The following is a 26,665-nucleotide window of genomic DNA, read 5'->3' as shown; positions in this document are numbered from 1 at the left end:
GAGTCAAAATAAAAATGATTGGTGGAGGCAGACAGGATGAATAAATGCTGTTCATTTATGTATCTGAACACAAATTCAGGGTCACCCCATTCAAAAAAGTCTAAAATCCCTGGCAGATAAGTGTAGGGGTGTGTGTGTGTGTGTGTGTGTGTGTGTGCATGCGTGCGTGCATGCGTGCATGCGTGCGTGCGTGCGTGCATGCGTGCGTGCGTGCGTGCGTGCGTGCATGCGTGCATGCGTGTCATAAATGATTATTGCTGTGTGTGTGTGTGTGTGTGTGTGTGTGTGTGTGTGTGTGTGTGTGTGTGTGTGTGTGTGTGTTTCAATCAATGGAAGTGTCCCTTTTTAGATTATACAATCTTTATTTTTCTTGAAAACATGAGGGACTTGATGGGGACTTGCGTCTGCCCTCAGAGACTTGAGTCTTGACTTGGACTTGTTAGTAAAGACTTGAGGCTTGACGTGGACTTGCAAAAAGTGACTTGTGCCCATCTTGGTGTTGAATGAATAGTAAATTATCTTGCCTGGATATATGAAAGTCCCTCCAGATTTTCATTGCACACTTTCTTTCAGTGGCTGGTCCATCTGGAAGTCCTGAAATGGGTCACAGCAATTACAACTTGTAAGCTGGAACACAGGAGTATGAAATTAAAACAACATTAAAGCTCTCTACTCTGAAATGACATCTGAGGAAATGTGACTGCTGGGATTTCTGGATGGAAAAATGCAGCCAGTAGCCTGTTAGCCTGCAATGAGTACCAGGGTAACTTTGAGGTCTTTAATCATGACTGCAAGCTCACATACAGACAGCTGTGGCCAAAAGCTTCTTTGATAACCCAATCAGAACTAAGACCTAAAAATTAGCTAACTTTACTGTTAGCTGGATAACATCGACATTGTCTAGAACTCAGAGATAGGTGTGCGATACCAAAGCTCTGAAGCTTATGTTACCCAGCCTGCTTATGTTGTAGCCTGGCCCTGCTTTAAAGACAGCTCAGAAAATTCAGTAGGCTTCATCCACCCATCACTACTGAGAATCAGCTTATGTTAAGGTCTCAATCACAGTAAAAAAAACAACCACAAAAACAACTGTGGCTGTCTCCCCGTTATGTGATGGATGCAAGATTTCGGAGGATACATTGTCATGGTTTTTGGTTCTGCCCTTTACTAACTGGTTTTTGGTCAACAATATTTGACTGGTGCTCTGAGGCCTATAAAAGACTCTTTCAGCCAGAACCTGGACTTACAATCATTAGCTGTTCTCAGTCCACAAAGGATCTCTCCTCTTCTGTGCAACGATCACTAACACTGGGGATGATAGTTGCAAAGCAACTTTTTCTAAGAGATTGGAAGTCCCTGTCCCCTCCTTCTTTTCAGAGATGGATCTCTAACATGATGTCAGTCGTACAAATAGACACACTCAGACTCCTGCGGTCTGACTCCATGAGGACATTTTCAGTCATCTGGAGGCCGTTTCTTGCCTTCTTGTATAAAGATGACGTGACATAAAAACAGAGCACTTTTTTAGATTTCCTGCAGACTTGATGCACAGCACCCCATCAGAGTACACTACATAAATAGCAGCTTATATGGTCTTTTTTTGCGTCACTGTTTTTTTTTCTATTTCAATTTTTCCTCATGTGTTTTCTATTTGTTTATTTGTTTAATTCATTGTTATTATTATATTATTTTATTTATTTTTTATGTTCTTATTTCATTAATTATGTCTGAGCACTTGTTTGATTGTCTTTGTCTTGTGAATATGTTTAAAAAGTTACAAATAAATAATTACACAAAAATAAAAACAACTGTTGCCAAAAGTTGTCGTTTTCTGCTTTGATTTTTTAAAATTTATTTCAGCACCAAGAAGACTTGTAAATAGTGACCCTATGTTTACAAAATCTGTTCAGTGACTAAACATCTAGATTTACTTCAAATGTCTCAAATTCACTCACCAAGATGTGTTAAAAATCACAGTCTTTAAGTCCTGAAATTAACATGACCATGGCCAGTTGTTCGCAGCCTCCTAACCGTCGTCTTTATGATTCAACACATATTTCAGATTTTGTATTCACAGGCTTTGAAAAAAGGTTAATTGGCATTATTTTCCTCAAAATAAACTATAATTGAAAGAGAAAAATATAATCCATACTCAGATCATCAGAGCAGGAATCTACACACAACAGGATCATTCTATATGAACGCATTTCTGAGGGTTCAGGTCAGGGCTGACAGTCAGGCATGTTTTTCTTTCAGCAGTCTGAATACGTGCATGACGGTAGTGTGTGTGTGTGTGTGTGTGTGTGTGTGTGTGTGTGTGTGTGTGTGTGTGTGTGTGTGTGTGTGAGAGTGTGTGTCTGTGTGTGTGAGAGAGAGAGAGAGTGTGTGTGAGTGTGAGAGAGAGAGTGTGTGTGAGTGTGTGTGTGTGTGTGTGCGCGCACGTGTGTGTGACCCAGCTGCTGTCGAGCTGCCCTCCCCCAGTCTCCAAGGACATTTGACCAACTTAGAGTCATCCTCTTTTTCTGCATGTCTCTGTGAATGTCTCTTAAATAAGCTGTTAGGTCGCCCCTTTTTTCCTGGACGTGTTTGTCCAGTGCGGCCCCCGTTTCTGTCTCAGTTTCTATCATGTATCTTTCATCTCTCCTTCATTTCTGTGTCCCTCTATTGAGCTAGTCGATCTGTTTGTCTCAACCTTTGTCAGTCTGTGTCTTTGACTCCCTCTGCATGTCTCTCCCTCCTTTATATCTGCTTGCATGTTATCTATCTCTTTCTCTTTTCCATCATATATCTTCATTTCTCTTGATATTAAAAATAAGAGCATTTGGAAAGTGATGTCTTATCATTTCACCTCATTTCCAAGGTTTGCATGCCCCCTTGTGGCCATGGAAAAAAACACAATTTAATTTTTCAATCATTTTCACTGGTACTCATGCACTGAAAATAGTTAAGGTTTTGACCTTACAGACCGTTATTTTCAGGGTAAAAAATAAATCTTTAAGCTTAAGTTTTATAACAATAAAAATGTTCCCAAAGCTTGTGATAAATGATAAGTCGTTTTTCAAATTTTCACATTTTTGGTTTAAAATTAAATGAATCCGCTCGTTTTTCGAGGTTAAACCGAGGCGGGTAATTTTTGACTCGGAAGATATAAAGTGTAAATAGAAAATGAGGACAACACAAGGGTTGAAAGCAAGTCAAACTGATTCCTGACTTTTATACTTTATTTTACATTAAATCATATTCATTTAAATAAAATAGAAGTACATACTTTTTTGTTTCATTGACATTGTTAGAAAAAAAAAAAAAAATTAGCCATTTGGAAAATAAAACTCTGAATTAAAAAAATCAAGTGCATTTCACCTAAAGTACTGAGTTAGTACTGCTTGTTCATATTCAGTCTTTAGATTCCCTATGCTCTTTACATGGTGTTAAAATACATGCATGTAGATACATTTAAAACCATGTATGGAATATACCTTGGACCAGCATCTCCTGTAGCCACCATGTTTTTCCTTTAATGGATATGACAAACTTCTCTTCTCCATGAAAGGAATCTGTTGGCGCTCTTTGCAGAGCATGAGAGAGTGCTGCATGCTCAGTGTCTTTGTCATTGTCTTGCCTTAATTTTCTTTTTTTTTAGGACAACTCATTTGCTAGAGTTTTTTAAGTAAACTTGTATTATCCGGGCCCAAAGTGAGGAATGAGCTGCCTTATCCCTGCCAAAGTCAACCTCTTAGCCAATCCTTGAACCGCACAGCCAGCTTCCCATTTAGGACATATGTAGGACAAGAGAACGTTGATCATATTCTTGATGATGGGAGGTTGTGGGTGAAGGCTGTGCGGCAGGTCATTGGCCAGAACCATCTCCCATGCATCCACCAGTTTAACATTAACTCCTCTGAACACAGCTCGGAGAACCTTGTCACGCTGAAGCGAGTACCAGTCACTGTTGGTTAGCGTCTCATAAAGTGTCAGAGCTTTGGGGTTTGCAGTCCTGATGACCACCAGCGTGCCTGGAGCCCTGTTCAACAGAAGAATCACCGCCTTGCGGATGTTCTGCAGCCGCCGGATGTAGAGCTCGATGGGGAAAGTGCTGAAGTGGGACCAGATGCCAATCACTACGATAGTGTTGGTGCCACCAGTTAACCTATCCAGTTCATTAGCAATGTAACGCAGACGACTGACTGGAATGCTTTGAAACCGAAGAGGAGGACCGTGGCAGCGATAAGTTACCAAGATGCTGTTTTCGAAGTCCACCATCATTAAAGGTCCTGCCTGCTTTGGACTATTCAGGTTTACTTCCTTAGCATCTGTAAGTACGACAGAGGAAACAGATTACGCTTTAATCTAAATAAAGTCAAACTTCTGCCAGAGATCTCTGTGGATCAGCTACCTGGTAGTGAAGCACCGATGTACTCATACCACTGCCTGACAGTGGAGTCTCCATACAGGTGGACCTCCTTGCCCTTCAGACACTGACTGATGGCAGAGGAGCTGTTGAATTGGCGAACTCTGGTGCCACCAAGTGTTCGCCACTCACCCTGGTAATAATATCCAGAGAGTTCAGACGTCCCGTTCCCTTTATTGATCCCGGGTTGCTCTGAGAAGTTTTGAAAAAAGTAAGGGTGGGGTGATTTTGCACTTAATCAGTCTTCAACAACAGATTCCATAAATAGCCCAAAACCAGGGTCTTCTCTTTCACCTCACTTAATTCACTTGGTACTAATGAGGATACAATGCTTAAAAATTAGACACAAAAGCTTTTAAATTACTTTTACAATAGTAGTATTCTATATTTATTGGGCTGTTTAGGGCAGCAGATAATTACAGATTTCATGCTTAAATGAACATCGGGGCAGTTTATGTGCTACTAAATGAAATTGACTGTAATGTATGGGGCGCCGTTTGTAAAGTTGTGCACACTGAAAATAGCAGCAACAATTCTCCATATTTAGCTCCAAAACGTCATAATAATGTAGTGTGAAGTTTTAAAAGTCACTGTATATTATATTATGTTATATCAATTTGCTAAATGTTAAATATGAATGTTAAATATACATATTAAATCTAAATATTAAATGTTTCAATCTAAATGTTAAATATAAATGTTAAATGTTGCTCTGTGATCCTAAATATCTAGTTTATATGCAAATTCACACTGCCACCTAGCGGAAATACCAAAATAAAAGCTTCATAAAGCGATACAGACTTAGCAATAGAAACTTAGCTTGTCTGTACCATAGACTGGGTCAGTTCTGTCTCTGAGCATTGTGAAATCACTTTGTGGCCTCAATAACTGCTTTTCCATCATTTTTACAGCGGGAAGTCCGGCTAGTAGCTTGTAAAAATTCACATTTCGTTTTACTGACGTTTTGTAGCTTAATGTGAAGAATTGTTGCTATTATTTTCAGTCTGCACAACTTTTACAAACAGCGCCCCATAATATTGATCATGTTCATTGGGATTAATGAGATTCCGAGACCTTTTAGTTCTACCTATTGAGTTTAAATCAAACAAGTGTTTGCAGCTCCTCTGTAGGTTTAGTTAAAAGTTGGTATGAGTAACCTTTAAAAGGATAACTTTACTCTCAGGCAACTGGAGGTGCAAATTGCACTTGATTAATGTTTGCGCTAGTGCTACAATTAGCTAATGCTCTTGTGTGATTTAAAAGGTAAGCTGTATGCATTCTGTCCTCACCATTTTAACTTTCAAGGTCTTGTGCTTATTCAGTTCTGAATCTTTATCACAGTAACGATGGAAGTAGGAAAAATCATGCCTTACCTTTCCTTTGTGGCAACACAGTGACACTGTCAGCTCCTGAGGCATTAATGAAGACTTTCATGTTGACATTCCTGAAGAAAAACTCACATGAGTAAGTCTCTCTTACACACACTACAATAATCATTGTTACTTAACAGCTGTGTTTAGTACTTGCTTCTGATTGGTCAAACCTCCAGGCAATAGTAATTAATTCTCAACAGCAAAGGAGACATCAGGGAAAACCAGATCACACACAAATAGTATCAAATCAAACAGTGGAAAAGAGTCAGGCACATTTCACCTCTGCCTGTTGACACTGTGGTAAAAACGTTAGTGCTGTTAGCTTTCTAAATCGACATGGATAATACTTTAATACTGGATCCTGTCCTGCAATCCAGACAACAGCAGCAGAGCTGGTGAGAGCAATACAAACCATAAGAGGTAGTGATAACGGCAACAATGTTCAAAGTTGTGACTTTAAGTCGTTTGGACTGAGAGTTGTATCGCTATTTTCAGAAGATCTTTCGACCCAACCTTTATCGCCTATAGTTCTAAAGTTGAGATACAAAGTTATCTCTTCTCTATGTGAATATCTATTGCAAGATAAACAAGTTTAAACATATTTTTTCTGTATTCCCTCACCTTTCAAAGAGCTCCTCCTCTTTAGCCTTGAGCTTTTGGTTGAATTTGCCTTTCATGTGGCTGATCCTGGCATCACAGCTCAGATTCAGTGGCTTGTAGCAGAACCAAGGCTCACCTGTGCGGAGGTCGGTGTAATTGCACAACGGCTGGCTGGTTTGATGTAAGCAAACATTACAGATGGTATGTTGAGAGATTGACCCTGAGCGGAAGAGGCTCTCAAAAAGAATCCTGTCAGGCTCTTCTCTGGTCAGCCTGCGAAGAACTGTGACAGCCTCGCTGGAGTGAACAAATATCACCTGATATAACAGAGAACCTTTACTTAGTCCAGTCATGTTGGTCATGTTAAGTCATACCTCAAAGTTTAAAGAACATCACACCAGAGTTTTTTTTACCGGGTGAGATAAGGTTCCTACTCACCATGTGTGGGTTCACAATATATTACCCTTAAACGTTACATACTACAAGATAACTGGGCTGATTTTGGGCCCAATTTCCCCCTTCTGACAAAAGTCAACTAAGTCATGAGTTTCTGATGGTTGTAAAGATTATCTTCCCAGATCTTCATGAAGTGTGAGAGAGGTAAAGAGGGATTTTGCTTCCCTCAAACTGCTCACGAGAAGCTCATGACACACCAATTTAAATTGTGAGTTTCAAACATGTTCAGTCTTTATGAATAGATATCCTTTACTCTTCTGTCTTTGTTGTACTTATTTTTTTTATATTGTTGTTAGTTTTAGCCTTTTTGACTTGTTTAATTCCTTTTCACCTTTGTAGTGTACATCTTTACCTACTTCTCATTTTTGGTGGTTTTGTAGCCCTTATGTTGCTTTACAACTTGCTGTTCCGTTTTTATTTTTTTATAAAAAAGTTTTGTTATTCCTTTTCATTTCTAATCATTGCATTTCTTACATTTCTCTTATTTTATTTCATTTTTATTTTCCCTCCTTTTTTCATTTGCAAAGCATTCTGTTACCCTTTTTTGAAAAGTGTTATATAGTTTAAGTGTATTATTATTATTATTATTATTATTATTGTTATTATCATTATTTTTTCATTTGTATTATAATTATTTCATTTGTATTATCATTATATTATTATAATGAATATTACTTTTATTCTTGTTATCATTGTTATTATATTAGCACAACAAATGCAGCCATGGAAATCATAGTAGACATGAAGCACTAAGTTAGATGGACGTCAAAAATGGAGGACCAACATGTTGATTTGTGGCAACAAGTGTTACAGAATGTGTCTGTAAAACATACACACTCACAATGACTTCACCTGTCACAAAAACTTTAAAGTAGATAGCCTTTAGCTTTACCTCGACCTGTGCGCTTCCTTCCCAGAGTAAAGGGAAAACAGCAGAGTAGGAGCCATTAAGATGATCCACCACCCGCCCAGCCACACCTGTACTGAGTGCTTTGTTGTGCAGCCGGGCAAGTAAGACGTCTCCACCTGACTTCTTGGCATGACCAAGGAAGTTGTACATTTTTATTAAAACCTCCAGCTGATCCCCTTCATGCCACTCTCCTTGTCCTGTCCTCCCTGGGAGGATGGTGAAGGTGCTGTTTGCAGGAGCACTGGTCTGCTCCAATGACAGAGGATCTGGCCAAAGTGGAGTTTCAGGCCAAGCAATAGAGTCCAATAAGAGGCGTTCCTCCAGAGCATCTGCAGGGGACAGTGACTTCAAAGTGCAGAAGTCATAAAGCATTGGAGGATCAGTGGACTCTTTCTTGGCAGAGTTTTCTTTAAGCATCATCTGAAGGGAGATGAGAGAGAAAAATGGTGGCTAGAGGCATTAAATCGGTTTATTAAAAGCACAAATGAGTAAACAAAAGGGAAAATGGAGGTTTTTCCTGCTCTAAAGCACAAATTACTTCATATTTTCATTAGCTGATTATCTGGAATAGCCTTGCTAGCAGCACGGCTAACTGAGATTTGTAATTAACTTAAGGTTACTTTAGCAGAGCCTTCTATCCATCAAAAACAACTTCTCAATCAGTTGTGTGGGTTTTATTTACATGGTTATATAGCCGTGTTTGGCACAGTAGACAAGAGGTCATGGTCCTCAGAGCCACTCTACTCCAGTGACATTTATCATTAGGTGGTATGATAAATGATAAATTCAGTGTCTGGTCTTTGCTCTGTCCTGTCAATGATAAAGCTGTTTCACTAAGCGCTCCTGCAGGCCTGGAGCACTTCAGTTAAAAAGTCTTTTGCAGTTGTAGCTTGGTGTGTTTTTGCTAAGCATCATTTGTGTATTTGCAGTACGTTTGCTGTTAATGCAGTTGTTACAGCTTTTTGCAGCTTGTTTTTTTTACTTCTGCAGCACGTTTCTGTTGTTGCGTTTGAGACTTTGCACAAGGTGTTGCAGATAGCCCTGCCCTTGTCAGCCACCGTAGTTTTTTGCATCACTGTGCATGCTCGATCGAAGAGGTTGTTTACATATGGTATTAATATTTAAATCCTCTCCTTCCATTGGGCCCCTGATCGGAAAGTTTTGAGCCAACATTATCCATCATTTAGAAGATTCAAGAAGTCAAAAACAAGATCCGTAATTAGTTCCCCAGGGAAGAAACCCATCCTATTACACCCTCATCCTAATTCTGATGCCCTATAGACAAGCTAATAAAAATGAACACAACCCATACAGCTTTGCCATTTCTTTGTCTAACCTTAACCTAATAAACACTAAATATAGATTTTATCTGAGACACGTTGAAGGACGGAGTTAAAACAGTGTCCTGTCACATTACTATTCAACAGTAAAACAAGTTCTCACCTCCAGAAGGTCCATGTGTTGAAGTATAAAGATGAACACAGCCAGAAACAAGAGGGCTGTACCAACCTTTAAAAGATTCCTGCAGACTCTTGGTCTTATTAAACTTTGTGGCTTCATGATTGGTCCCCCTCTGGTGTTTGATTAAAAACAGGACGTAACAGACTCCTTTTTAAGTTAATAATGATTCTTCTTCTGTATAAAACACAGATGTGAAATCCTCTCTATGCTCATAGTGTGACATGTCCAGTATTCAGTCATCAAACTAAGTCCAGTCAACAGAGACCATGACAACAAACGTGCCTCCAAACAGCAAGTGTACACCACGAGAACTTTGGTAGGCCTGACGTAACCATCAAATATTGACACTTCGGTAACAGACTCCTTTTTAAGTTAATAATGATTCTTCTTCTGTATAAAACACAGATGTGAAATCCTCTCTATGCTCATAGTGTGACATGTCCAGTATTCAGTCATCAAACTAAGTCCAGTCAACAGAGACCATGACAACAAACGTGCCTCCAAACAGCAAGTGTACACCACGAGAACTTTGGTAGGCCTGACGTAACCATCAAATATTGACACTTCGGTTGACTGTCAAGAGTTTATGGTTACAGGCCACATGTTTATTGGAAATAAGATTAGCTGGTATCAGAAAATGTCCAGATGTGATTTAAGGACAGAAGTTAAAGCTCTACACCGACAGAAGTTAAAGCTCTAAACCGAGAAATAGTACTTATGAAAACCTTACATTCTTACTTAGAACAGTTTTTGCAGGAGCCGTTTTGTTACTTAATATTTGTTATTACGGCCCCTTTTATTATCAGTAATTTGAGAGGGTGAAAATGTGATATATTCTAGATTTATTACATGTATAATGTTTTAAATTTTGATAATAAGGTCCAATCAGACAACAATACTGTAACAAAAAATATTGTAAATTATATGAATTACTATAAGTTAATAATTCTTCTTCTTCTTCTTCTTCTTCTTCTTCTTCTTCTTCTTCTTCTTCTTCTTCTTCTTCTTCTTCTTCTTCTTCTTCTTCTTCTTCTTCTTCTTCTTCTTCTTATTATTATTATTATTATTATTATTATTATAAAAATGTTGAAAAATAAAGAATATGAAAATAAATTAAAGTAATAAAAAAAAAATATTATAAAATATAAAAATAAATAATACAAATAATAATGTTTATAATGATATTACTATTACTATTTTACTGTTATAATTACAATGTATTATTATTAGTAGTAGTAGTAGTAGTAGTAGTAGTAGTAGTAGTAGTGGTAGTAGTATTACTATAAAATAGTAAGCATACAATAAGAACCTCCCAAAGTTTAACGTTTAGTTTCTTTCTCTGAGCTCCAGTACCAATGACTAAAACCTGAGTTTTGTCCTGGTTGAGCTGTAAGAGCCATCCATGACTTAGTATAGATCCTGGGTCATCAGAAGACACAGCAATATAGAGCTGTGTGTCATCTGCATAGCTATGGAAGTTGATGCCATGCCTCCTGATGACATACACATAAAATACACATATCAAAATATCAGAATATTTCATTTTGAGGTTGAGTAAATTACCATTCTTAAAGAATAAATACTGTGTAACTCTGTGATAGTCTGTTACACACAATAATAATCATGGAACTGCTAACTTGATAATTGTCCAGAAGGCCATCATGGACACCCTCCACAAGGAGTATAAGCCACAGAAGGTCATTACTGAAAAGGCAGGCTGAGTGCTGTATCGATTCAAATTAATGGTTAGGGATAGTTGACTGGAAAGAAAAGTGTGGTAGTAAAAGATGCATAGGCAACAGGGATGACCAGACTGAGATCATTTTCAATGAAAGTTTTCAAGAACTTTTGGATAGCTTCACAATGAGTGAATGGAGGCTGGTGTCAGAGCATCAAGAGCCACCACACACAGACATCTTCAGGACAGAGACTACAACTATCACATTCCTAATATCAAGACACTCCTGAACCAGAGACAACGTGCAACTGATGAGTTCACTTAAGAAGATTCTAATGTTTAATGTGTCAGGAGCAAGCGGCAACCTCCGGTCTCAAAATATGAACCTATGCGGAAGTGTTATAAACTGCAATACATTGAGAATCCCCTTGAGGCTGTCTGCAGAATCACCGGAAACCACATAGACATGAATGGGAAACAGACGATCTTTGCAGCATTAATAAACATGTTTACAGCCTAGTTCAAAAAACGACTTGGCTCTACGTAGGTAATTTCTCTATCGGCACACACTGTACAGGGGGGTGATTTTTTTTCTAACGTGACGGTTCAGAAGATATTAAGATTGCAAGTTTTTGCCCAAATAAGGACATGACTGACTTGGCTCCCGGACGGGAACACATAGCTGTTGGCTAGGAGGCTCAAACCCCGCCTCTTTACGTCACACTCTGCCTGGTGGAGTTCTGCATTTCCTGCCAACGCTGCCGTTGCGTTGCTGGGTGCTGCCGTTACTACGAATGTAGTAGGCAGTAGGTACTGCCTACTACCCCACTTTTTAAGCATGCTGTAATGCATGGACAACAGTTTCGTGGGTCTCATACAGCAGAGCTTTCTAGAACAGATGATGAGTTTTACAACAATGCTAGCTGGATTAGGTTGAATGGAATAAACACAAGACATATTTTAGTTATTTTAAAATTATTTTTTTTAAAGGAAAAAAAACTGTAATCAGCTCAACTCTCTTATCTCTTGTGCAACTATTATCTGGGCAAACAAGTATCATGAGTCATAAAGAGGGAAACAAACTTAGGGAAATAAATTTGCAACAAAGAAAAAAGATAATAAATGCATTTTTAAAAACAACAGATGAAACAAATGCATGATCCATGAATGCTTTTATTTTGAAGGCAGCATTACACTACTTCCCTATTTCCTCCCCCTTCACCAAGGTAACTGACCTGTACACACAGTTCACTGTGTAGGGGCCTTTCAATAGTTCTTAACTGCTGCACCTCCACCACAGGTATGTTATCAACAGCTTTATCTGAATGTTTAGGCTATAATTCAGGCTTATACATTTAATCAACAGTTTGTTTGTTTACTGTTTATTAAACCCTGTAGCCAAATGTAGACTGTATGTATTATATTTCATGTGTTAGTCTTTTCAACTCGGCTGGTATATAAAATAATGACATCCAAAAGACATATATACTGATATTCTAACAGAGCCGAGAAGTGTTATCAGCGTGTGTGTGTGTGTGTGTGTGTGTGTGTGTGTGTGTGTGTGTGTGTGTGTGTGTGTGTGTATGTGTGTGTGTGTGTGTATTTCCAGCCTGTAAAGATGGTATCAGGTGAGAGGAAGTCTGACATGGAGCGTCTTGGTGTGTTTAAAGAGATGAGCTACATCTCTATAGGAGACAAGTACACTCCTCTCTTCAACCGTGAGTATAAAAACTATTATTTTCATGCCTAATGACTTCCAAATAAAATGAGAGTAGTAAACAGCGCTAACACAGAAACATATTCGCACATATATGTAAATATGCTGTAAACTTAAACTGTCTGACAGAATTCACTGCTCGATGGTGACCTCAGTGTGAGGTCTGTTCATTGTCCGAAGTCGTAGTTTTCTGTTCTCATTATAAGATACTCTTTTAGTGAAGTGTCCTCTGAACAGTTATGGTAAATGTCTTTTACAGGTTCCGTTATACATCTTCTTTCAGCTGTGTTGCTAATCTGATTCAACCCACTGATCCATTCAAGTTTGCCCGCCATCATTTATGATCCAAAATTAACTGAAGCATCCTTGAAATGTTTGGGCTGGACAGTGACTGACGGGTTGAGGTCGTTCACATTTGCATCATGGATGGGAACATTTGTATAGATGTTTATCTAACTTATATTTTCATTTTTACGACTTATACCAGTATATTTGTTTTTAGTGCATGACCTTTATTCAAAATAAAGCAACAAGTATCAAATTGATGCATGAGTTTTTGAGACCTCTGCATCATCAGTGTGGCCACTTCTCTCCTGAGAAACCCAGTGAATACAACCAGGCAGATTGCATAAACGCATGTCCCGTGACAATCATAATGTCTTCTATGTAAAACAAAAGGTGGAAGTTTCAGCTGAAGGTGAACAAACAGGCCTGCCCACAAACAAAATTATGAATATAGAATCCCGCGCTGCGCAACTGAGCCACTGACAGGGCCTGCTTACACGCAACATGCTATACATCTCATTTTTGCTCAGATACTAAGATCAAACCCATCAACAGTATTCCATTCTTCATCATTATATTAACGCAGGAATAAGTCAGCCTCCAGGAATTCAAACATGTGCCTCAAACACCAAATACATTGAATTTACGCACCGCAGCCAATGCGCACTGACCAATTGATGTCTTCATAATAAACCAGTCAGTTGTTATTGTTGAACGGGAATGCATGTGCATTTTTGGAGAACTTGAATACTCACGGGGATGATTGCCAGTGTCTTTGGCAATGCCTGATTCCTCATCAGAAAATCCAAGTCCGGTTTCTGGTCCCCGTCCTCAGACTTTTCTTAGTCCTGGTCAGTGACAGACACTGCTAAATCTCTCTCAGCTCCATGTAGCAGCACCTGAATAAGCCGTACTTTGGCCTCCATCTCTCTCCTTGGCTATTTATTTATAAATTACAAACAATCCCCTGTGATATACACTGTTGCTAAGCAAGCGAAAACTGGAGCTCAAGACAGTGTACGTAAGGTCAAAGGTTAATACGGGCTGCGCAATTGGCTGAAAATAACCATCTGATTCTGCTCTTCATTATATTTTTTTTAGGGGGAAAAAAATGGTATTTATGATGTCTCGACTTAAATTGAACTATAAAGGACTCACATGTAAAATAACTATTATAATTTTAATTAATCTGCAGAAATGTCTTGGGGGGACTGTGAGGGTGCTATGGCTACAGGGGTAGCTGAGCACACCCAAGCCCCTCCTTGGCGCCACCTTTGAATGTTTCATTTAAGTTTGGTCATACTTTGACGGAAATATTTGAGTTTAAGGGTAACATTAAAACTGTGTTCCTATCAAGATGTGTGGTTCTTTTATGGGAGGTGATATTAGCTCTGAGAAGTGTTTTTTTGGGCTGGTTATCCCTTATTTGTTTATGAAGTACATATGTAGCCAGTAAATTGCATACAATTTGCAGGCCTACCTGATGTATCAAATATGGTATGACACCAAACAAAACTCATGAATTAGATGTGATCACTAATTTATTTTTGTTTTGCATTTGTCAGAGCTTGAGCAAGACAAATTATTCACATTTTCTGGAATAAATAATTTGATGCATTGGGTCTATAGACATTTAAAAATGATCAAGCACCCATACTGACTCTATGTTACATTCTTTGAAGATGGCTAGGGGATGAGGGGAGTAACAAGAATTAAAACCTGGAAAAAGGAGGGGAAAAAATACAAGCTAAGCTAAAACACGTACTAACAAACTAAGAGAAATGAACTACTCAAAATAAGCATCTGTTAAAGAAAAAAAAAGAAAAGAGAATCTAGTCACACGAATAAACGACCATTAACTCAAGATATGACAATCAAAAACTGTAAGTCCTCAAACAAACAAGTCCTACCAAGGGTGTCTTAAATACTGGCTGCCTCCTCGCTCCTGCCCTTTATGCTCTGCCCTTTATGCTCTGCCCTGATTTGTAATTGGGCACAGGTGAGCTTAACCACCTGCCTCACTGAGGGAGCGAGCAGCACCTGGAGTGAACACAGAGGAGAGAGAGACAAAAACAAAGTACTTCAGCACATAACATCATAGTACCGATCAGGGTATGACTCCCTCATCTGAGAAACACTCATATGGACAGAATGACAGACTGTTTCAGGACACACAGTTGCTCACATCTTAAGATTTTTAATGTTGATACCGCATGACACGTGTTGCTATTTGTGAAGGGACCTTTTAAAGATGATGGCATAGCATGAAACATTACGAGAAATAAAACATGATTAAAGTCAGATTAACGATTAAAAAGAGCAGGAGGGAAAGACATACGATTCATTGAAAGTATTTAAAACACATATCATTTTAATTGAGTTTAAAAGAAAGTTTGCAGTCATTAGAGTAAGAAGTGTACAAAAGGAAAGTTTTAAGCCTGGACTCAAAGGTATCAGAGTCAGGGATAGACCATCATCATTTAGGAGATCCTTCCAGTTTTGCTTCACTGTGTTTTGTTCTAACTGATTGATTGATGTCTTTATTTCAGACATGTAAAACAAATGAATAAATACCAACAAAACAAAATCAATCACTCCATCAGCAAGCACGGAAATATTTTAATTTACATGTGGTAAAAGGAGTAGGAAGAAGTAAAACATATTTAATCCTACCCCTTTATTCACTATCTACTATCTTTATTCTATACCCCTCATGATCATCAACTCTGAAAACAATGATGTCTTCTTTTAAATCCAGGTCCCTTCAACGAGTCAGCCTATAGTAGCCGCCAGATGCAAGCGGGTGTCGCTAAACAACGCTGTGCTCTGCAAGGCGGCTTCTTCGAAAAGTCCTTCAATCGCATATTTGAGCGCGAGGCCCTGAGTGACCCGTTGAAAGCGGCCCGACAGGACCGCATCCAGCAGACCAAAAAGAACCTGGGAAAGGCTTTCCTGCCTTCTAACAGCATCAAGAAGCCGTGAGAGAACACACAAACATGACAAAGAAATACTCCAAATATTAAAGGGAAATTCCAACATTTTTTAATCTGGTCCCCATTTCAGATAACTCCTGTAGTGAAACAGATTGTCAAAGTATTGATTAATCTTGGATAGAAGATGTGCCAGATCAACGTATGACCAATCAGATGATTTGTTTGTATCACTGCAGGCTCAGATAATGAGACTTAGTAGATAATGCTCCGTCTGGGTTCTGAAAAGTTAAATCACGGTTTTATCAGTAGAGTCTCATATCTCAAGTTAAGGTCCCTGTATCTGTATGCAGCCTCTCTGTAGCCTGCTGTTAGGTGCTAACTCAAACGGGTAGTTTGAGATATTGTGTGACTTTAAATGGCTGGCTGGATTCAACAGTATATTTGTTTAACTCACAAAAGCAAGCAAAAAAGTTCTACCTTTCAAAGTAGCAACAGACAAGCAGCAGTTACTGCAAGTTAAAAGACTGTTTTAGTCAATGGAGTCTGGTGGGGCTGGAGACTGCTGGGGCCAAGTTGGGCCACTTCAGTCAAAAAGTCTGGAAACGGCTGTCTGATCTCAAAATAAACAATCTTACTTAAAAATTGTCTATATTTTGTAGCATTCATTTTATGAATGCTGATAGAAATACAGATAAACAACTCTGCCTGTGGTAAAATATTATGCATCTGTAGTCTAAACCCTTTTACACTTTTAAGTAATTCAAACCCTTTGTTGGTTGGTTTGCAGAACATCAAATGTCAAGGTTGCAGAATACTAGAAACACTTTAACAACATTTATTCTCTTGGATGCACAAATCAATAATTTGTGCGCACTATATAGAGATGATTACCTTTGCAGGACTTTGTGGACTCTGTAGTGAACTTGGGGTTTCAGAATAAAAGTTTCAAGTCCTGCTTTCATGTCACCAGTTCACTCTCCTCCCTTCTCATCCATAAATAACACCCTCTGCCTGCAGGTGTGGTTCAGGTAGTTACTATGGGACTTTGTCAGGACCAGTTGAAGCCATGAGTCCACTGAGAGTCCCTCAGAAAGCCCGTCCTTCACCTGGACGCAACATCCTCACCTCACCTCCCAAAAAAGGCAGTGGTTACAGGTTTATGGCAAGAAGTCTTTACTGCTCAGCATGAAAATGTTTTTCTACCCTCTGCATGTCTAAAGCAACTTTAATGGAGGGTATAAATGCATTTTTTACAAACATTCATGGATCATAATCCCATCTTTGTGTTCATTTATAGCTTTATGGGAAGATATATCTGTTGGTTCCTCGATTGTTATGTGTATTTATGTTATCTCTCGCAGTTATCCCAATGTGACACTGTCCAAAATCGAGCCGTATGCCTCAGACCCCTACGACAGAGACAAAGAAGTACTAAAGGTATCATCTTGATTGGTTATAATATTTGTTTTATAAAGTATAAAACTGTAGAACAAAAAGATGAACTTCTTACCTCATATCAAGTTTAACATTTTTAATGTCTTTCTGTGTTTGTTGTTGTTTGGTGCTACAGAGGGAGGCAGCAATCCATCGCTCCAAGCTGAGAGATGGTCCATTCAGGCTCAACCTCCACCCCAAAGATTATTTCCAACGCAACCCATACCGCAGTGACAAGCCCCTACCACCAGCCCATAAGCCCCTCCCACCTGCACAGAAAGTCCATCCAGTTCCCTTCAAGCCTACATCCCCCAGCAAAAAGGTGATTATTCACCACATTCACACGACAGCTACTTTCATCTGACATCACAGTCAAGGTCTCAATGATGAACTGCTGCTGTCCAGCTAATCATCAGAATACAGTCAGAGAAGTCATTATATCATATCATATAGTCATATCATTTCCTTTTGGAGCAAATCAGATGTATTCAAACTCTGAATAACAAACTTAATAGCCTATAAGCGAGGGATATAACATGGGGAGAGAAGAGGGAGAGGTAAATATAAGTTAGCTATTGTTAAGCATTAGATATTAACCAAATCCTGGCATTGGTGAAGCGATTGGCGGCCTTCAAGGACAAGATGCTCCAGTAATGCACAATAAGTATGATTTTCAATGTGTCAAGTTTTTACCATCACAAAGGTCCAACAGTATTTGTGCGCATCATCAATCTGCTCTTCTTCCTCATCTGTTTACCTTTATATTTTGTGCAGCCACTGGACAGAGTAAGTTCTACTCCCTGCTGTCAGCTTTCAGGGAGAGAGAAAGAAGATGACTCAAGTATACCCCTGAACTTGTGTGACCTTGACCTGTGATTCTTCATCACACTACACACCCTAACAATTCATCTTTCTGTCAATGTGAACATATCTTGTGTTAGATTGGAGGACTGAAGGCGGGGACATTTGATCCTTACCCAACTCACTCTACTGATCCATATGTCATCCGACGCTCCAAACCACCCAATCACGAGCCAGTGTTCCGTCCTGCTCCTGGTCCTAAAAGCACACCTGTCAAGAGTATCATCACAGTCAATGTTAACAGGTTAGAGTCCCATCACTGCTTTTTCCTTCACCTGCTCTCACTCAGACGTCTTTCAGGTGATCTAATCACCTTCTAGAAGTCTTAATGAACACTCCTCATTAATAGAGAAGTCTCTCTGATTTAACGATGCATACCAACAAGTTGGAAGTTAAGAATTTAAAAAGTGGAGCTCATTTATCTTCAGGTGTGGCACTGAATCCTTCTGTGCGTGGGATAAGTGAACTTTTGGCCTCTTTGAAACATGCTGTTGGCTCAGCACTGACTTATTATAACCTTCTATGGGTATTTCATGAAAACCAAGGATTGCTTACTCAAACATCCAGAAGCCTGTAGCATTATTATGATTAATTTTGAGTGGTGTTTGTGCCCATCTGTAGACGTTAACTCAAATATTCTCCACCTATAGAGTTGTGGTTTCCACAAACTCCTGACAGAAATATCACTCCTCTAAAAGCTGTTTGATTATCGGAGCTTTTTAAATATAAATCGCTGCATTGTGCAATATTGAAGATGTGGGGTGTAAAAACCAAAAATAGTGAGCTGATGTACTAAAGAAAAACGTTAGTGCTGTTGATAGTTTGTTATGGGTTTTCCACTACAAGCAATTCCTTTGATATATTATACAAAGTAAATCATAGGGAATATTCAGTCATTGGTTAATTCACTATTAATATCTAGTATTAATTAATGCTGTTCATTCAAAAAATAGGGATGTTGTTGGATTTGTTAGACAGCTTAGGTCCCCTTAAGAGAGCAGTGAATGTTCAGGTCAACAGTAAATCAGACTTTAATGTGTCAGTATTATGATCTACAAATGCTATTGGTTTTTTTTACTATGCTAAAGAAGTCCCTTGCCCCTTTCCCCACTGTTAATATGTCTGAATGATTGTGTATTCCTGCAGGTTGAAGCAGTATCAAGTTGTTTTCTTTCTTTTCTCGTTGTTTCAGGAGTGTTCATTCTGCAAACTACACTTCAACCATTCCAGCTGTGATGACCCTCTGACTGCCTTGTCCTTACCACAGCAGCTAGGGATTTACCTGCAAAGTACTTATTTAGACTATAATTATTCAGAATGATTCAGAATTCATATATACTTCAGTTGTAATCGATGTATCACAGAGACTGTACTTCTAGCTTGATCCACCAGACAGTTTAAAACTGAAGAAGCCTTTTGGAACGAGAGGTGAAATTTTTACAACAAGTCCAAGTCAAGTCCAGCTGTCTTGTTGGATCAAGCTTCAGAAGTTCAAATGTAGTTTATTTAAGTTTAAGTTACTTCCTGGTCTGTATCAAGATGAAGTTATTTTAAGTCTTTATGAAAAAGAAGTATTACTCATTATCAGCACAGCAGCCTGTCTGTGCAGTTTGTAGTTATTTTCTTGAAGAAAATCATATGATGTTGTTAAGCCTGCGAACTGACACTGGAACGTATGTGCAAGCTATTTCATGAAACTAAGTGACACAAAACTTGATGTGCAAATACATTTAAAAAGACTTGATGAAATCACTTATATTTTGCATGAGATGTGATTCTTTTACTGGACAAATAGAAGCTAGTGTGTAAAGAGTCACTAATCTGATTCAGTTATTGATCTTAACGTTAAAGAAGCGAGCAAATTGGTCCATGGCACCCTGGGTTACAAATGTCATAAGAACTGATCAGGTTCACTGTCACCATGGTCTTTACTGTAGAGTGTTAAATAATAACAACACACACACCAATATAATCACTACATTTTATTACACATACTCATTGGCTTATCAATCACAGAATTGTTGTGATTTCCTCACACAGCAAACAATCAGCTCTTTAAATCCATCACACAAAAGCTGTCTACATGCTGTTTGAAAAAGCTCCATGCAAACTGTTCTAAATACACGTGTTAATGTCCATATTTACACTTTGAGCAGAGGAAACATCTTCTTCTTCATCATTACCTTCATTATCTACCTTTATTGTTTCACTGATACAGAGACCTTCACTGGTAATATCTTCAGAGGATGTGAATCATCAATAATACAAATGCACGGAAACATCTTGTGAGTGAAAGTGTGTGTGAAGGTGTGTATGTGTGTGTTGGTGTCAGGATCAGAGAATGACAGCTTTCCTCTGTCCCAGTCCAGATTAACTCTGATCCTCTGAGGAGGTCCTCTCTCTGACAGATCAACAAACTCATCTGACGGGGTGTATGCTCTGTATACATCATCATCAAACACTATTCTCCAAAATCCAGAGTGAATGTTTCTCTTCCTGTCTGCAGACTCCTCACACACAGCCACTTCCCAGTCTTTGTTCTCTCCAACCTCGACATCCCAGCTGTGAGTCCCTGAGTTGAAGCCCTCAGAGCCCAGGACACAGCCACATCCATCAATCCTCTCTGGATTATCAGGAAGCTGCTGTGTCTCCTCTTCTTCTCCTCTCACACAGGTCAGATCTTCAAACAGGATGAGTTCCGAACCAGCAGTGTTTGGGTCCAGAATCACAGGGCTGTAGGAGACCATGTCCTTCATCTTGTTCCAGATGTTGAAGCTCAGGTTGCCCAGGTGTTTAGCCACATCTATCAGAGCTCCTGAGGGCAGCTGTGGATCCTCCAGCAGGGGGCACTGCTGGACTCTTTCCCCTGCAGCCTTGTAGTTTTTCAGGAATGAGAGGTCTGCAGCTCTCAGCTCCTCCTCTGTGGCTCTGACTGTGTCTGAAAGAGCTACTATCTCTCTGCTCACAGCCTCCATCTCCTCCTTCATGCTCTGACTCTTCTGCTCCTCTTCCTCCCTCAGTGCAGAGATTCTGACCTCCTCTTCCTCTTCTAGAAACTGGTGAAGCTTCTTAAACTGCTCCTTTATCTTCCTCTCTGTGTCTGCAGTCTGGACCTTGATGTGTTTTCCTGTTTCATTCCAGTCTCGTTTTACTTTTTTAAAGCGCTGCAGTTTCTTCTTTAAGGGTTTCAGGAATTCCTGGAGCTGGTCCCTGAGATCTGGAGCAGCTTCATCGATGGGTCTGAATGTGTGGTTGATGTGTTTTTTAGAGTCTCTGCAGACGACACACGCTGGCTGCTGATGATCCAGACAGAACAGTCTGAGTTTCTCAGAGTGCAGACTGCAGAGAGCCTCAGAGTCTGATGAAGCTCTCTGATCTCTCTGCAGTAAGAAGGCCTCACACAGATTCTTCAACACCAAGTTACAAAGAGGTTCAAACTTTGAAGGGCTCTTACAGACTGGACACTCCTGGGTCTGTTTCTGTGTCCACCAGCTCTGCAGACAGGCTTTACAGAAGCTGTGGCTACATGACAGAATCACAGGATGTTTGAAGATGTCATGGCAGACAGAGCAGCACAGATCCTCCTCTGAACAAGAAGCCATGTCCCTCAGAGTGAAGCAAAACTCAAGACAGGCAGACAGCTGGGGTGGTTTTAAAAGCTCTTAACTTCAGTCTCCTTGCTCCTCCGCCGAACCGGAAGTAATTACTGACCCGCCATTCTAAGTTGCGTCCCAAATCTCTTAACTCTGCTGGAGGAGAGAGGAGAGAGGAAAGAGGGGATTGATCGGAGGATGGATAATCGAGGAGACACGAGAGCATACTTTGCGGAAGTCTTATCTCTGACAGACATCCCCCTTATCGAATATCACTCACTGATTGGACGCTGCAACGGGTCGGACTTCTCTGAAACTTCACATCAGCTGAATTTAATAACAGAGAAAAGACGGACCTTAAAACAGTCACTAAGGGTGCCCTGAGACAGACCTTAAAACAGTCACTAATGGTGCCCTGAGACAGACCTTAAAACAGTCACTAAGGGAGCCCTGAGACAGACCTTAAAACAGTCACTAAGGGTGCCCTGAGACAGATCACAAACATAAGTCAGTTTCTAAACAGTCTGTATTTGATGAGCTGAGATTAAAGAGTGTTTGATGTGAGTTTTAAACAAAATACTGAACGCAAAAGCAAAATCATAAAACCAAAATAACAGGATCACTCCTGAGTTTATATCTGGTTGTTTTTGTCAGATTCACTGTCTAACGAAACAGAGTCATAACATCTAATATCATCAATCGAAGAGATATATTAATGATCAGTTATTCCTCATGTTAGTTTCCCTGTTTGTTCTGTTTTTTCTTCATGAAGAGAAGTCTGACAGTAAAGTTTGTCTGTTAGTAAAAACGCTTGTTATATTTCCTGTCAGGTTAATAAAGTTTCATATGAGGCTGTTAATTAATGAGGACGGGGTTTGAAAAGAGTTGCATGGCTTCTATTTTCCCTTAAAGTAATAAATAATTTAATAATGAGGCATTTTACCGGTGAATCGATCCGTAATGCTAAAGGACAGAATAAACAGAGAGCAGACTCTCTCTTTATGTGCAGGTGTTTTCTGAAAAAGGTAAAGCACAGACACAGAGCTCTGTCACTGTTTATATTTATCAGAGTTATTACAGTGAACATGTGTGCAGACACAAACAGCTGTTAGGAGGAAAGGACGTCTCATTTCTCTTAATACGAGAACATTTTAATCCTTCTTCTTTTTAATCCTTCTTCTTAATCTAACATCTTCTTATTAAATGATATTTGGGGGAGCTTCCCTTCAATTTATTTGATTACTGCATTTATTATTATGAAATATTATTACTTATCTTATTTGTTTTCTACGGAAGAGGATTGGGCCACTGAATAAAATAAAAATTAAATTAAATTTTAAAAAATTGTATTTTTATTATTATGTAAAAAAAAGTTAGAATTCTGAAAAAGTCAGAACTCTGACATTAAAGTCAGAACTCTGACATTAAAGTCAGAATTAATCTCAGAAAGTCAGAATTATGACTTATCTCAGAATTCTGAATTTAAACTCAGAATTCTGACTTTTTTCTCAGAATTCTGACTTTAATCTCAGAATTATGACTTTTTTGCTCATAATTATGACTTTAATCTCAGAATTCTGACTTTTTTTCCCAGAATTAGGACTTTAATCTCAAAATTAGGACTTTTTTTCCTCAGAATGATGACTTTAATCTAAATCATCCTAATGTAAATCCTCCACTGAAAACATGATCAATACACACTTCAAACAGCAGGTGGCAGCATGTAGCTCTAACCTTGGTTTGTAACACTCCATAAAACCACGAAGAAGAAACGTTCCTTCCCACAATGCACTACGGCACCCTGCGCTGTATAAAGTTGAGTGTGACTTCCTCTCTGCCTCTCAGTCTGAAACTACCTGAGTGATGTGTCGCCCTCGTGTGCGCGGCTTTCACTTAAATATTGTGAGTATTTCTGCTGTTTTAACTATTATTTGATCAAAACTGTGTTCAGTGTGAGTCTCACTATGAAATATGACACCGGGAAGTCGATGAGCTAAACTGCACGACTTAGTGTTACTGCACTTACAAAGTATAGATATTTTAAGGCGGTTATAAACTTTATACACACACACAAATTATCGTCTTATCTTCTAAACTACTGATCATTTAGTCTTTCAGGTTTCCGTCGATGCTCTAAGTCAATGGCAAAAAGCCACACGAGGCTAAGAGAGGAAGCACGTGTCTTTGCTAACCCTGCAGCCCGCATTAAAGCTGGACACCATTCATACCCGGGTTTTCTGTATTAAACTGTATACAAGTCCAAGGAAGAGCTATAGAGAATTAAGAAACATTAAAATGTGATTTCAACCAAGTTGCATTACACTTAAAGCGTGTTGTAATGGAGGCCCACTGTGTCACTTGACTGAAACGGGTTCTAAAGTAGTTAGAGAACCACAAATGTTGGCACAGGTAGCTTTAAATGTGTAAAAATAATGAATAATTGTTTTAACTCAACATAATAAAGATCAGGATCACAATAACCACATGTAAAATAAATTCAACTCAACTGTTATTGCAATTGAAATGTATCAATTAACCAAAAGACTAAAATAAATTCATTTGTCTGTGCTTCAATCAGACTGCAACAAAATACTTCTCTGCCTCTTAAAGCTTGTACTTCGATACTATTTTGACTAATCTGAACACTTGATCAGAATTTATGGTGTGTTTAAACATTGCCACCTTAAATCTACCTCTGAATTCAACATGAGTTAAATTAACAAGTTGGATGTAGCATTTATATTGAAATGTATGATACTGGAGTGCAAGTCTGTTGTTTGATCTAATCTGGATTTGATGTCCTTTTTAAGAGCTGCTGTGTCCCCTGCTGAGCCAGCATATCAGCATTGTGTTCACTATGGGATAGAGCTACTAACCAGATGCCCCATCTGTGGGCCAAAAGGTGAGTGTAAAGGTCTGAGCCCCTGTACAAAGAGTTGAAAGATTCTGATTACTGCGTGTGATTCCCTCCAGCTCTAAGTCAGCTGACCAGGCCATGTTGGTGCCCGGCTCAGTGTTACAGTGCTGGTAGATGAAGTCTCTGTACCTGGGCGAAGCTGTTGCAGGCTCTGTTTTAGAGTCTCAACTCCTGAGCTGCTGCAGAGCACGGCCCAGTGAGAGTGGCCCTTCTTGATCTAACGGCAGGATGGGCCTAGTACAGGGCCGCACATTCTCACACTGGCGCCCCAGAATAACCTCTTGGATATTTGTATTTTGTTGGCACACAAAAGGCTGAAATGGGATCTGCTAGTAGTTTTAGGAAATGTGATTCTTCTATTAAATTGAAGTACAGATTAGTTTATGGGTGATCATACTATTACAGCTCTACAATAAACATTGATGTGACAAATGGTGATCTCAAAATGTGCAAAATCAATTTGTTAAGGAATAACATAAAATGAGTATTCCAATAACAACTTCTAGATTTAAGAAATTCTTTTAAAAGTAGTTCTGCTTATCAGGCTTCCAATTTAAAAAAAAAATTCTAACACCCAAAGTGCCTCGTGTCTGCATCTGACCATATTCTGAAGCCAATTTATGTGCTTTTTAGATGTTCCTCCACCTCAGTGAACTTGTTGAATCTAAACATTTAATTCTCCCTCAGTTTTCAGACCGAGCCTCTGCTGAGCTGATCAGTGTGGAGCTGCAGGTGGACTGACCCAGGGTGAGTGTCTGAACCAGCTCTACCTTTTTCTAAAACCTGCTGTGATGACAGAAAATATAACACATCATGCTGACAAACACCGTGGTGACCTTAAACCTCTGAGCAAAGCCTGACTGTAACTCAGAACCAAACTGCTGATCTCTGCTGACTGCTGCTCATTTCTCTGTAGGAGCAGATGGACCTGCAGGGGGCAGCAAATACCTGGAGGAGCTGAAACTGACTCAGGTACTTTGACAGAGATCTACATTAATTGTACTTTGTGTTGTGATCTTAAACCCAATCGTGTACTGCCGTGGCAGAGTCCTCCTCCTCTCTGCTGTGGAATCTTTGTATTGGGAGAAAAATGTCAGGACTTTTGGCACAGGTTTAAGTAAAACCAGTTTACCATAACCTGACTAAAGACCTGAAACATGCTGCTTGAATCAGAACACAAACTAAACTTTGTGTTTGAGCTGTCTGCTAATTTTTGTTTTTGGTTTGTTCAGCTAAAGCCTGCCTGGCTGGTCTGGATGAGGTGAAGAAGTTTGTCCTCTGACTGGACATGACATCTGAACAGCTGTTTTTTGGGTCGTGTGCTCCAGCTGATGGAGGCTGAGCCTGTACATGAAAGTGTTGAGCATTTTGTTTGGAAGCATCACATACTGTCACATCTTCAAGAAGATTTCAATAAAATTTGAATTTGCTCAACCTGGATGTCCACTTGAGTTATTGTTCACTGGTAAACACATTTCTTGAGTAAAATACATGGAGAATAAGTGAGGTGTAGTAAATAGATGAGTTTAATTTAGTTTGAGTTAATTTGATTAGGACAATGCACATCAACATTTTAACTGAATGTCTCAATGTAAATATGCCAGAATTGGCACAATAGCTAAATTTAATCCATAGTCCTAAGGCAGGTACTTATGTAAAACATGCAACACAATATTAATGCCAAAACAGCAGAATTCCTGAATACAGAAATGTCATTTTTGCATAATGTAAGTGTTTTCCATATAGGATCGGTTTCTTTTGATCCTGTTTTCCAAAGTAAAACTTTATTCAATTAACTTTTTTTGTCAAAAAGCTGCCAAATTCTCAATGAAAGCTGCTTTTCATTAAGTACTTGGTATCATATAGATGACTAAATGATTGATATACTAGGGTTAAAAGTAGAGCTTTGTTTTTTCTTATGGCCAATGCTGATATCTAACCCCAAATTCACTGACATGGAAGTGGTTGTGAAATGAAAAGACAAAATATCAGTCTACACACTACTGGAAGTTAACACTTGTGAAAGTGCTTTTACAACT

At 39.1% G+C, this 26,665-nt stretch overlaps 3 protein-coding genes, 1 long non-coding RNA gene and 1 other non-coding gene across 6 annotated transcripts; 3 read left to right on the top strand and 2 right to left on the bottom strand.

The window, feature by feature from the left end:
* Positions 1-3,292: 3,292 nt before the first annotated feature.
* On the bottom strand, positions 3,293-14,819 carry LOC117817443 (NXPE family member 3-like). The gene is made up of 7 exons (XM_034690162.1): positions 14,799-14,819; positions 13,644-14,691; positions 7,730-8,167; positions 6,403-6,698; positions 5,782-5,852; positions 4,394-4,600; positions 3,293-4,310 (listed from the first exon to the last, which is right to left on the bottom strand). The coding sequence occupies exons 2-7, from the start codon at positions 13,683-13,685 to the stop codon at positions 3,679-3,681; spliced, it is 1,686 nt and encodes a 561-aa protein (XP_034546053.1). The 5' UTR covers positions 13,686-14,691; positions 14,799-14,819; the 3' UTR covers positions 3,293-3,678.
* Positions 12,110-19,868, top strand: c8h4orf47 (chromosome 8 C4orf47 homolog). 2 transcript variants are annotated; one of them, XM_034690177.1, is made up of 8 exons: positions 12,110-12,186; positions 12,496-12,604; positions 15,647-15,866; positions 16,839-16,976; positions 17,183-17,258; positions 17,392-17,577; positions 18,197-18,360; positions 19,309-19,868. In XM_034690177.1, the coding sequence occupies exons 2-8, from the start codon at positions 12,505-12,507 to the stop codon at positions 19,361-19,363; spliced, it is 939 nt and encodes a 312-aa protein (XP_034546068.1). In that variant the 5' UTR covers positions 12,110-12,186; positions 12,496-12,504; the 3' UTR covers positions 19,364-19,868. The 2 variants fall into 2 exon arrangements, with proteins under 2 accessions (XP_034546068.1, XP_034546069.1); XM_034690178.1 differs by lacking the exon at positions 16,839-16,976.
* A 215-nt stretch (positions 19,869-20,083) lies between these two features.
* LOC117817449 (zinc-binding protein A33-like) lies at positions 20,084-21,942 on the bottom strand. The gene has a single exon (XM_034690173.1). The coding sequence runs from the start codon at positions 21,716-21,718 to the stop codon at positions 20,315-20,317; it is 1,404 nt and encodes a 467-aa protein (XP_034546064.1). The 5' UTR covers positions 21,719-21,942; the 3' UTR covers positions 20,084-20,314.
* Positions 21,943-23,479: 1,537 nt separating this feature from the next.
* LOC117817460 lies at positions 23,480-26,060 on the top strand. The gene is made up of 5 exons (XR_004632148.1): positions 23,480-23,611; positions 24,520-24,611; positions 25,314-25,373; positions 25,543-25,598; positions 25,859-26,060. It is a non-coding gene; the product is annotated as an uncharacterized LOC117817460 (long non-coding RNA).
* Positions 24,678-24,880, top strand: LOC117818129. The gene has a single exon (XR_004632318.1). It is a non-coding gene; the product is annotated as a small nucleolar RNA SNORA74 (small nucleolar RNA).
* Positions 26,061-26,665: the final 605 nt, after the last annotated feature.

This window comes from Notolabrus celidotus, chromosome 8 (assembly GCF_009762535.1).
Source record: "Notolabrus celidotus isolate fNotCel1 chromosome 8, fNotCel1.pri, whole genome shotgun sequence".
Lineage (NCBI taxonomy): Eukaryota > Metazoa > Chordata > Actinopteri > Labriformes > Labridae > Notolabrus > Notolabrus celidotus.
Note: the sequence above shows the minus strand (reverse complement) of the source record. Positions and strands in the feature narration are given on the sequence as shown.